The sequence below is a fragment of the Pipistrellus hanaki genome (genome assembly GCF_964339955.1).
Source record: "Pipistrellus hanaki genome assembly, chromosome: 5".
NCBI classification, from domain to species: Eukaryota; Metazoa; Chordata; class Mammalia; order Chiroptera; family Vespertilionidae; genus Pipistrellus; species Pipistrellus hanaki.
Window position 1 is genome coordinate 38,511,912 of NC_140507.1, and position 12,476 is coordinate 38,524,387.

Here is a 12,476-nt window from a genome sequence, read left to right on the forward strand (position 1 = left end):
TCACCTTGAATATTTCTTGCCACTCCCTTCTGCATAGTTTCTGTTGAGAAATAAGCTGACAATCGTATGTGTGCTCCCTTATAGGTAACTACCTGCTTTTCTCTTGCTGCTTTTAATATTCTCTCTTTGTCTTTTGCTCTTGGCATTTTAATTATGATGTGTCTTGGTGTGGTCCTCTTTGGATTCCTTTTATTTGGATTCTCTGCTCTTCCTGGACTTGTAAGTCTACTTCTTTCACCAGGTGGGGGAAGTTTTCTGTCACTATTTCTTCAAATAGGTTTTCAGTATCTTTCTCTCTTCTTCTGGGACCCCCATAATTCTGATGTTGGTACGCTTGAAGTTTTCCCAGAGGCTTCTTACACTATCTTCAACTTTTTGTATTCTGTTTGCTTTTTACTTTTCTGGAGGAGTGTTTTTTGCTTCTTGGTATTCCAAATCTTTGACTTGATCCTTGGTATCCTCCAATCTGCTTTTAGGTCTCTGTATAATATATTTTTATTACAGTCAGTATGCTTAATTTCTAGTTGATCCCTGTTAAAGGTTTTTTTTGTGTTTTTTTTTTAAATTATTTATTTTTTAAATGTATATTTTATTGATTTTTTACAGAGAGGAAGAGAGAGGGATAGAGAGTTAGAAACATCGATGAGAGAAAATCATCGATCAGCTGCCTCTTGCACACCCCCTACTAGGGATGTGCCTGCAACCAAGGTACATGCCCTTGACCGGAATCAATCCTGGGACCTTTCAGTCTGCAGGCCAATGCTCTACCACTGAGCCAAACCGGTTTCGGCTGATCCCCGTTCATATCCTCAAGGGTCTTGTTTAATTTATCAGCCTTTTCTAGGAAATTCTTGAAAGACCTTATAACTGTAGTTTTGAACTCTATATCCAGTCTTTTGCTTTCCTCCATTTCCTTCAATTGAGGCCTGCTGCCTCTTTGTCTCCCCATTTTAGCTACTTCCCTGAGTTGATGGAGTGTCTGTGTGTGCTAGGTGTCCTAGCAGGGCCCAGTAGCTCAGCCTCCCTAGTTACCTGTGGTGGACCCTCTTGGTGCAGCCCTTTGTGGACTGTGTAGTCTTGTTGTAGTTAAGCCTTGCTTGTTGTTGGTACCACTGGGGGAGAGTTGATCTCCAAGCCAAATGGCTGTGAGGATCAACAGTGTCTCCGCTAGGAGGGCTTCTGTTCTCAGCTTGGATGGGGCGGAGTCTCAGAGTCATTCAGACAAGCTTTGGTTTCCTGTCAGCCCCACCCTAAGAGGGTCCTGGTTCTCAGAGTCCCGCGGCAATGGCTGCTGGCCTCAAGCACCTCTTGAGAGAAGGCTGCTCTAGAGCTTCGCCTGCTGCCAGACAGTCCAATTTCTCTCCTACCGGAGCTGGCTATTAGTGCAGTTGGGAAGTTTTGTTTTTCTCCTGAATGAGAGCGCTAGCCACTGGGAGGGCTTCTGTGCTCAGCTTGGATGGGGCGAAGTCTCAGGGTGGCGCAGACAAACTTTGGTTTCCCATCAGTCCCACCCTAAGTGGGCCCTGTTCTCAGAGTCCTGCGGCAATGGCTGCTGGCCGCGTGCGCCTCTGAGAGAAGTTGCTCTTGAGTTTCGCCTGCTGCCAGACAGTCCTATTTCTCCCCGACTGAGCTGGATATCAGTGCAATCAGGAGATTTTGTTTTCCTCCCCAACAAGAAAGCTAGCTGCGCATTAGCTGACCGCCCTCTCTGCGTGCTGCGAGTAAGCCAGCAGCATATTCAGCCACCCGCCCTTTCTGTGCACATGGATCTCTGCACCTCCACAGCTCCTGAAGCTCAGTGTCCTTTTGTCTTTTTTTCTAGTTGGTAGAGCTTCCTCTCAGCCAGCTTTCTGGTGGTTCTGGACAATGTCCGCTCTGTTTTCTAGTTGTAATTTTAAAATTGTTGTAGTAGGCTACATTGAGGTATTTACCTTATGCTGCCATCTTGGTTTCTCTGAACAGCTCTCTCTTTTAAAAAAAAATATATTTTATTGATTTTTTTTTGCAGAGAGGAAGGGAGAGAGAGATAGAGAGCTAGAAACGTCGATGAGAGAGAAACATCGACCAGCTGTCTCTTGCACACCTCCTACCAGGGATGTGCCTATAACAAATGTACATGCCCTTGACCAGAATCGAACCCGGGACCTTTCAGTCCACAAACCGACGCTCCACCACTGAGCCAAACCGGTTTTGGCTGAACAGCTCTCTTTATCCCTAAAATCAAAGCATGAAGAAAGGAAACATGTAGGATTTAAGAATGGTTCTTCTCTGTTGAACCTGGAGGTATTGATATTTTTGCCTCACCAAAGGGCATTAGGCAGTTGTCTGGAGACATTTTTGGTGGTTACAACTGGGGAAGTGCTGCTGCATCTTATGAGTGGAGGCCAGGGAAGCTGCTAAACATCCTAGAGTGCATAAGACATCCTTTTACACACACACACACACACACACACACACACAATTATCAAGCCCAACATGTCAGTAGTGCTAAGTTAGAGAAATTCTGACCTAAGATAATGTCTTAATTTGCAATAATAGTTAAGTGTAGCACACTTAAATGTTAAAAGAGTTTTATTTTTCCTTGGGGGCATTTGAGAAACCTAACAAAGCTTTTCCAAACGTGATTTTTTAAAGATGCTGATTAATTTTTATACCTGTCATGGCAAACCTGGATTACTAGAGAGGGAGAGTAGTGTCCTGGACTGGTTGACAAAAATTTACCATATTTATACCGAGAGCCACATTTTCTCTCCATATTTAAAATCTCCAAATTTAAACATTTCTTTTAAAAATAATGGTTCATTTTTCAATTTGTTTATGTGATTTGGTAAAAATGATAGGAAAGTTTTTATAAAAAATGCCAATTTCTTCTTTTAGGAATCAGCATCTCTATCTGAAGAGGCATCAAATCAACCATATTCTCCAGATGAACAAGAGCAAGAAGAACTTGATTTTTTATTTGATGAAGAGATGGAACAAGTAGAAAAACGAAAAAACACATTAATTGATTGGTCTGATAATGATTCAGATTATGAAATAGATGACCAGGATTTAAACAAGATTTTGATTGTAACTCAGACACCACCTTATATGAGAAAACATCCTGGAGGAGATCGAACAAGCAACCACATGTCTCAGGCAAAAATTACATCTGAACTTGCTAAAGTTATCAACGATGGCTTATATTATTATGAACAGGATCTGTGGATGGAAGAAAATGAAAACACACACACAGCCATAAAGGTAATTGTTTCTGGCCAACATCTTTCTGCTGATACTATGGCTTGACAGTGTGTTGTTGCTTATATTTTCCTAAACTTTAAATTTTATTTTATTTTATGGGTCTTTATTTTAGAAAAATTTAAATATAAATAAGTTATACTTAATTTGGATATTTCCAAGAAATATATCTGATAATCACAAACTGAGAAATATCTTATTAAAATTACAGTGAAATAAATACTTAAATTACAAAGAACATATTAGCACTCTGAAATAAGTCAGTCGGAGAAAGATAATCACATGATCTCGCTCATATGTGGAATCTAAGTAACAAAATAAACTGATGAGTGGACCCAGACACATGGAAGCATGGAACAGAGTGTGGAATCTTAGAGGGAAGGTGGGAGAGAGTAGGTGGATGGGAGGTAATCAACCAGAGACCTTGTATGCATATATGCATAACCCATGGACACAGACAATAGGGTGGTGGAGATGGGAGGCAGGGACGTGCTGTCAGGAGCTAAATGGGGGAGAGGGGTGGGGACATATGTAATACTTTCAACAATAAAGAATTATTGAAACAAAAAAAATAGAGCTTGGGGCTCAATATGATCATTGAAAAAAATTACAGTGAAATAAATACTTAAACTACAAAGAAAATATTAGCATTCTGACTAAAATCCTTGCTTTTTTTTTAGGTGAAAATAATAAGCCCCTTTCTCAAAAGGAATAAAACCTTAAGTTATAGACAGGCTTAGTTACATGCTCATTCCTCACTTTGCGTTGGTCACCACAGCTATATGAGTGGGGCTTCTGAGCTGGGTTACTTTTTTTATTTTATTAATATTTTATTTTTTTAATATATTTTATTGATTTTTAACAGAGAGGAAGGGAGAGGGATAGAGAGTTAGAAACATTGATGAGAGAGAATCATCAATCAGCTGCCTCCTGCACACCCCCTACTAGGGGATGTGCCCGCAACCAAAGTACATGCCCTTGACCGGAATCGAACCTGGGACCCTTCAGTCCGCAGGCTGATGCTCTATCCACTGAGCCAAACCGGTCTTGGCTGAGCTGGGTTACTTTTGTTGCCTCCTTCCACCTTAGTCTATGATGCATTCTGTGATGGTAGAACTGTGTGGACAAATGTAGATTAAACTGGATGATTGTTTTTCATTCTCCAGTCATTACTGTGGTTCTTGGGGTGCTATTTGAAACCTTGTTCCTTTTATTTTAATTTAATTTTTAATTTTTTTATATTATTCTGATACCTATCTCTATTATTAAGGTAATATATGAGATTACCAGTGTAGTCAGCTTGCCATCTGCATTTTTATATGAATTTTAATGGGACGGGTAGTTATTAAAAGGAATCTTTTCTGCCTTTAAAATTGGTCAGAAACCCCCAAAGTTAAGTATTTGTTTTGAGTTTAAAACAATGAGGGAAAAGTTTTAAAATTATAGTATAGGAAATAGGAAAGAGAAAAGTCATCCACCTAGTGGTTAAATAGGGGGACTGGCTTTCCATGGAGTTTCATATCACCAATAAGAAGTGTGCTTTCCTTGTCTTCATTTCTTTTCTTCTTGGAATTCCCATCAGTGTTTTCACCCACTTCTCTAGCCACTGCCTTTTTGGAGACCCTGCCTCAGGATATGGTAGCTTGTCAGTGACTTAGAGCTGAGCAGTTTTCTCTGTCTTGCAGTGAGAAAGGAAGTTTGTTTTTATAATTTTTTTTTTTTCATTGAAAGTCTTCCCTTGTGTAATCATTTTTACTTTACTTGTAATACTTAGGTTTTATAAGTAATATCTAACTTAAATTCTTTTTGGGACAGAAAAAGCTAGAAATAAATTGAAGTAATAATAGGTTAAAATTGCACTCCATTCATCGTTATCACTCTACCCTGCTTTGTTCTTCAGCATCTACCATTCTGTACATTGCACTTCTTTTCTGTTTTGATCACATGGATATAAGATCTATGAGGATAGTAATTTTTGTTTTATTTTGCACATTACTATATCTCCAGTGCTAGAACAGTTCCTGGCACAAAGTAGTGCTCAATTCATATTTATTGAAATGGATAAATGAATTATGGATTAGACATTCTGTACTAGCCAAAGGAATTTAGCCACTGTATATAATTTGGTCCTGTGGGAAAATATTTTTAGAGTTCTAAATAATGAACTTTTATGCCACCTTGAGAAGCATGGCCTATTTGTAGGTGATTATTTGCTTTAAAGTGTAGATAATAATGAAAGTCATGTACAGAGTTAATTCAAAACTTAGAGCTCTATGACTCATAAGCATTGTGTGTCTATTTGTGTTTTATTTTAGCCTGATTCCTACATACATTCCTATCACCTAACTTTTTCTTATTTATAATTCCTGTCGTAGTCTTTAAACAGAGAGAAATCGATAATGTCATGTTTATATCTCCTACTACGTGCCAGATACTGCTAGGTCCTGGAACTGGAATGGGAATATAATAATGGTGTGTCTGCATGCCTCGTTCTTACAAATAATTGGTAGGGCAGACATTGAAACAAACCCACAGTAAGTACTTAACCACAGATTATGATAAGTATTCTGAAGGAAAAGAACAAGCCCGAGCCAGTTTGATTCAGTGGTTAGAGTGTAGGCTCATGGACTGAAGGGTCCTGGGTTTGATTCCGGTCAAGGGCGAGTACCTCACTTTCAGGCTTGAGCCTTAGCTTTGGTCAGGGGAATATCTTCAGGTGAGGATTAACAACAACAAAACAAACAGGAAGTTTTTGGATTGGGTTGTCAAGCAGTGCCTAATGAGAAAGTCAAAATTATAGTCAGTTCTGAAGTCTGAGTAAGAATAAACCATGCAAAGAGGAAGTAAACCATATTATAGGAAGAGGGAAGCAAGTCAGTGATTTTTTGTTTGCTTTTTATATATTATATTTTTATTGATTTCAGAGAGGAAGGATAGAGAAAGAAACATCACTGATGTGAGAGTAGCTTTGATTGGCTGCCTCCTGTATGCCCCACACTGGGGATTGATCCTGCAACCCAGGCATATGCCCTGACCAGGATTCGAACCATGACCTCCTGGTTCATAGGCTAACGTTTAACCAATGAGCCACGCCAGCCTGATCAAGTTAGTGTGTTTATAGTATTATGTAAGAGGACAGTTATGGATATATAGGCAGGAGTCTGATCATACAAGGCTTTTTTGGCCATGTTAGTTTTTAAATTTTACCTTAAGTTTAAAACCAGGACTTTAAATGGTTTTACAGAGACAACAGGACATAATTAGTTTTATTTTTAAAAGATCACTCTGGTTAATATAGTAGAGAATGAATTAGATGGGGACAAGACTGGCAGAAGAAATCCAATTGAGAGGCTATTAAAGTAATGGATGTTGGTAATTTAAGGTAAATTGATGGCAGAGGAAAAATAGAAATGAGAACACCTGGATCTGAACCCTGATGAATGATCATTTAGGAGTGGTATAGGAAAATGTTGTATAAGCAAAAAACTGACTTCAAGATGAGAGAATAATCAGATGTGTCAGAAAATAGAGTTAGATGTAAAAGAAAAGAATGCCAAATTGATAGGATAGTTTGATGACCAATCACTTGATTTTGCAAAAACAAAACAAAACAAAAAAACAAAAAACAAACCCAAAACAAAACAAAAAATAACCACCTATTGCTGAATCCAAAAGCAATATTGAACTTCACCAAAGAGTGAGTATAGGCTTTCTCTTTTTGGCTTGTCCTTACTTGCTAAAGACAAAAATAAATAAATAAATAAAATAAAATAAAGCCTAATAGGTAAAAAAGCATCATCTTAAAAATCATTGATGATCTTCAAGGTAAGTTATTACTAAAGTCTTAGAGAACTAGAATATTAAAACTATTAAAACTAGTTTTGCTGTGGAGACCATTTTGGAACCAGTGGAGTTTGAAGAAATCAGCTGTGCTAAAGCCACCTAAAGTATAGGGGTAAAAGACATAAACAACGGGCCTAACCACAGCTAGGGATTCCAACCAGTCCTTTCCCAGTAAATTGGTACCCACAAGAAATACACCCTCAATGAGAGAAAATTTAACTTGCTTTCTCACCTATTCCTCTGGGGGACTAATAAGAATAGCTACCTAGTTGTGCTGAGTAGAACAAGGAGAAAATAAATTGATTAGAAGTTTATAATCATGCAAACCAAATTCACACTATCTGGATGACTAAAGTAGCCATTAGTCATAAATTTAATGTGATTCAGTTTGCCAGAAACTTATCAGAAGTAAATGTATCTCCTTTGTGAAGACATTTACCTTTATTCTATACCTCAAATAATTTACTCAAATTATTGTATAAGGAAAGTGAGCAGCTCACAAGACAGTTTATAAGAAATCAGCACAGAGTGCAGAGGTAGAACATATGAAAGAAGGTATGGAATGATATTATAGACAGTCTGCTATTTTTTGGTACATTTTAAATCAAATTGTATAACTTAACATCTAGTAGGTTTTATTTAAAGAATTTTTTGTTTTTGGCTCCGGTTGTGTGGTTCAGTGGTTGAGCATTAGCATACGAACTAGGAGGTCACAGGTTTGATTTCTGGTCAGGGGTATGCTTGAGTTGCAGGCTGGATCTCTCTCATCATTGATGTTTCTATCTCTCCTCCTTCCTCTCTAAAATCAATAAAAATACATTAAATTTTTAAAAATTCTATTTAAAAAAAATGTAAAAAGCAAGTACAAAATGAGAAATATTGAGTGGTAAATATGGCTTGCTGAAACCAGTTTGGCTCAGTGGATAGAGCATCGGCCTGCAGACTGAAGGGTCCCGGATTTGATTCTGGTCAGGGGCATATACCTTGGTTGCAGGCACATCCCCAGTAGGGGGTGTGCAGGAGGCAGCTGGTCAATAATTCTCTCTCATCCATGTTTCTAACTCTCTATCCCTTTCTCTTCCTCTCTGTAAAAAAAGTAAATAAAAAATATAGCTTAATTGGAGTTTCAGAAGGAAAGGAGAAAGAAGATGGGGGAGAGTCAGTATTTTAAGAGGTAATCTCTAGGACCTTTTCTGAGCTATGGAGAGGTATTGGTATACTAGGTGAACCAGTTAATTGCGGGTTTTTTCAATAGATGGAGTTACACATATGTTGGTATATATGCGATTTGATATGTATGCTATTTTGTTGTATTGACAGCAAGCTTCAAAACTTGATATGTCAAATTTGCTGAAGGTGTTAACATCATAGATATTTTTACACTTAAAAATGTCAAATTTCATGCCAAAAAGAGCATTTTTGGGAAGTTATAATTCATTACTTTATTTTGAAGAAACTTATATATTTTGGGAAGCTTATGGTGAACATGCTCTATCTCAAGATACTTGTGAATGCTGGTTTAAACGCTTTAAAAGGGATGATTTCGATGTGAAAGACAAAGAACGTCACATTCTCAGATAGAGTCTAGATGCCCTGCAGAGTTAAAAGGCTACATTATAATCCTAGAAGGATTATCAATTTTTACAAAGTTATTAAGACAACATTTGTGTATTCAACCAAAAAAGTTTGAAGACAAACAATTATAAGCATTATTGGATGAAGATGCATGTCAAACTCAAAAACAACTTGCAGGAAGTTTAAATGTTGCTCATCAAACAATTTCCAATCATTTGCAAGCAGTGGGAAAGATTTTAAAGGAAGGAAAATGGGTGCCACATCAACTAAACGAAAGACAAATGGAAAACCTAAAAGTCATGAGTAAAATGTTGCTTCAAAGGCACAAAAGAAAGTCTTTTTTTTGCATCGAATTGTGTCTGTCGATGAAAAGTGGATTCATTTTGAGAATCCCAAATGCACAAAATCTTGGGTTGATCCAGGTCACCATCAACATCAACTACAAGGAAGGCCAAATTTCTTCGGAAAGTGGACAGTGCTCAGTATTTGATGGGATTAGGAAGGTGTGTGTATTATGAGCTTCTAAAACCAGGTGAAACTGTTAATACTAATCACTACTGAAAACAAATAATCAATTTGAACCATGCTTTGATCGTGAAATGACCAGAATGTGACAGAGGACAAAATTATGATAAAGTAATTTTGCTTCATGATGATGTACTACCACACACTTTGAAACCAGTTAAAGACATGTTAAAAGATTTTCTGCCGTATTCACCAGACCTTGCTCCTTCAGATTACCACTTGTGTTCTGATCGATGGCACACGCACTTTCTGAGCAGCACTTCAAAACATACAAAGAAGTGGAAAATTGAATCTTTCTATGGTTTGCCTCAAAACAAGAAAAGTTCTATTGGGATGCTAACCACAAATTTCCTAAAGATGCGGGAAATGTGTAGCTAGTGCTGGACATTACTTTGAATAAAGAATTTTGATGTTTCTCTTGAAATTACTGTGTTTTCTTTGATTACAAAATCTGCATTATTAACTACACCTACTACAGCAGTTGGAATGAAAGGGAGATTTACTTTAAAAAATACAAGAGTGACTGACTGGACAGTTAACTAACTGCTGACCTACCACCAGCAACAGTTGAATGAAAGAATGGAAAGATAGTATTAATACACCAAGGAAAAATGGCTATCAGTCTATAATTGTATGCCTTGGAAAGAAAGGTTTCAAGTATGAGGGTAAAATATGAGAAATTGCCACCAGCAGAACCTCATCAAAGGAAATTGTAAAGGTAGTATAAAAATGATTCTAGCCGAAACTGGTTTGGCTCAATGGATAGAGCGTTGGCTTGGGGACTGAAGGGACCCAGGTTCGATTCCGGTCAAGGGCATGTACCTTGGTTGCGGGCATATCCCCAGTAGGGGGTGTGCAAGAGGCAGCTGATCGATGACTCTCTCTCATCGATGTTTCTAGCTCTCTCTCTCCCTCTCTGTACAAAATCAATAAAATATATTAAAAAAAAATGATTCTAGATGCCAAAGATGCAGAAAGGACTGCAAAGTGAGTGATAAATGTCTGAAAAAGTCTAAAGGTTTTGAATCGGAAAAGATTGATTATAGTTAAAGTATTTGTGTTGCCATTTGAAAGATAGTCATATGAAAAAAAAAAAAAAAATAGCCCTGATTGGATTAGAGTGTCAGACCATAGAAATAGGGTTGAAGATTCAATCCCCAGTACAGGGCATGTTCCTGGGTTTCAGGTTCCATCCCTGGCCCTGGTTGGAGTGTGTGTGGACAGCAACCAATTGATGAGTCTCTCACATGGATGTTTCTCTCTTTCCCCCCTTCCTCTCTTCAACTGTTTCTAGAAATCAATGGAAAAAATATCCTCTTGGGTGAGGATCTACCTAATAAGAGTAAGATGCTAATTGACCATACCTTTGTGACACCCATCAGCCAATTAGGAGTGAGTATGCAAATTAACCAATAAAGATGGGCTAATTTGCATACACAGGTGTCAACCAGCCCATGGCAGCACACCTCTCTAGCCACTCCTGGCCTCTGGGAAGGTGGGGAGGCGGAAAGGCGGTTCTGGCTGGAGCAAAGGTGGTGCCACCACCCAGGGGAAGGAAGGCCCATTATTGCACGAATCTTAGTACAATACATCGTGCCTCTAGTTTAAAATAAAATAGAATTAGAGGAAATAACTTTGAAACTAGGGTAAAGGAAAATACAATAAGACAAAATATGAAAAGGGGGCAAGAGTCCAGTAAAGATATAATGTGGTAGAATTAAACTCTAATATTTAAGTAAGAGCCCTGACTGGTTTTGCTCAGTGGATAGAGCGTTGGGCCATGGACTGGAAGATCTCGAGTTTAATTCCAGTCAGGGGCATGTACCTTGGTTGCAAGCTCAATCCCCAGTGGGGGACATGCAGGAGGCAGCTGATCAATGTTTCTAACTCTCTATCCCTCTCCCTCTCTGAAAAAAATCAATTAAAAAATATTTAAAAAAAATAAAAGAATATAAACATTGTCAATTGTATGTAAACATAGCCAAATTATGTTATTTACATATACCACATTTTTTAAAAAAATAAGCAAAAGTTGAAAAGTTTAGAAAAATACATATAAAACAGTAACCAAAATCAATCTACAGGTTCAGTGTAACCTGTCTATATCCTAACTGGCATCTTTGCAGAAATTGACAAAATGACCTGAAAGTCATTTAGAAAATCAAGAAGGGACCCAAAATAGTAAAAACTATCTTGAAAAAGGTAGGGCTGTACTACTTCTTTTTACATCTCACTTGATACTTTTTGGCTTAAAAACATTAAATTTATAATTACAAAAATATGATTCCATTATCTTTGTGTTTTTGTTCATATCCTTTTACATATATTATAAATTGTACCTTAAAATATTATTTTGAAAAAAAATTAAAATATTATTTTGCTTCAAACTAAGTTGTTTTTTTTTTTTTTTTTTTTTAATATATTTTATTGATTTTACACAGAGAGGAATTGAGAGGGACAGAGAGTCAGAAACATTGATGAGAGAGAATCATCGATCAGCTGCCTCTTGCACACTCCCCACTAGGGATGTGCCCGCAACCAAGGTACATGCTCTTGACCGGAATCGAACCTGGGACCTTTTAGTCTGCAGGCCAACGCTCTATCCACTGAGCCAAACTGGTTTCGAATAAGTTTTTCTTTCTTTTTTTTTTTTTTTAAAGGAAATTGTAAAAAGAAAATATCAGCCTTTTATATTTATCTCTTTTATTCATTTCTATAATTTGTTTCTATCTGATATAATTTCCCTCTTAGTCTGAATAGCATTGTTTAGCATTTCTTATTCTGTAGGTCTGTTGATAACAAGTCATCTCAGCTTTGATTTACCTGACAATGTGTTTATTTTACTCTGATTTTTGAATGATGTCTTCACTAGATAGGGACTCTAGATTGATAATTTTTCCTTTTGCCATTTTGAAGCTGATATTCTATTGTCTTCTGGCTTTTACTATTTCTAATGAGAAGTCAACAATTATTTATATAGTTGTTCCCTTATATGTAATGTGTCTCCTACCACACTGTTTTCAAGTTTTCCACTTTTCCACTAATTTTCAGCAATATAACTATGATGTGTTTCAGTGTTATGTTGTTTGAATGTGTTCATTTTATAGTTAACTGAAATTCTCGGACCAATAATTTGATGTTTTCTTCAAATTGGAAAATTTCAGTTATTTTTTTCTTACTCTTTAAAAATTTTCTAAAAAATGTTTTCTATTGATTTCAGAGAGAGGGAGGGAGAAGAGAGATAGAAACAACAATGAGAGGCTGCCTCTTGCATGCCCCATACTGGGGATCAA

At 37.3% G+C, this 12,476-nt stretch overlaps 2 protein-coding genes across 18 annotated transcripts in view; one reads left to right on the top strand and one right to left on the bottom strand.

The window, feature by feature from the left end:
- The window catches only part of LARP1B (La ribonucleoprotein 1B), a 79,425-nt gene that overhangs the window by 37,886 nt on the left and 29,063 nt on the right, over nucleotides 1-12,476 (top strand). For all 17 annotated transcript variants that reach the window (XR_014795077.1, XR_014795078.1, XR_014795079.1 and 14 more), the window contains one exon: nucleotides 2,878-3,243. Coding sequence is in view for 12 of the 17 variants with exons in the window: in XM_084884590.1 (XP_084740716.1) it covers nucleotides 2,878-3,243 (366 nt within the window). In the remaining 5 variants the exon portion in view is untranslated. The remainder of the gene's footprint in view (nucleotides 1-2,877; nucleotides 3,244-12,476) is intronic.
- The window catches only part of LOC311623000 (histone-lysine N-methyltransferase SETMAR-like), a 337,010-nt gene that overhangs the window by 19,463 nt on the left and 305,071 nt on the right, over nucleotides 1-12,476 (bottom strand). The window lies entirely within an intron of this gene.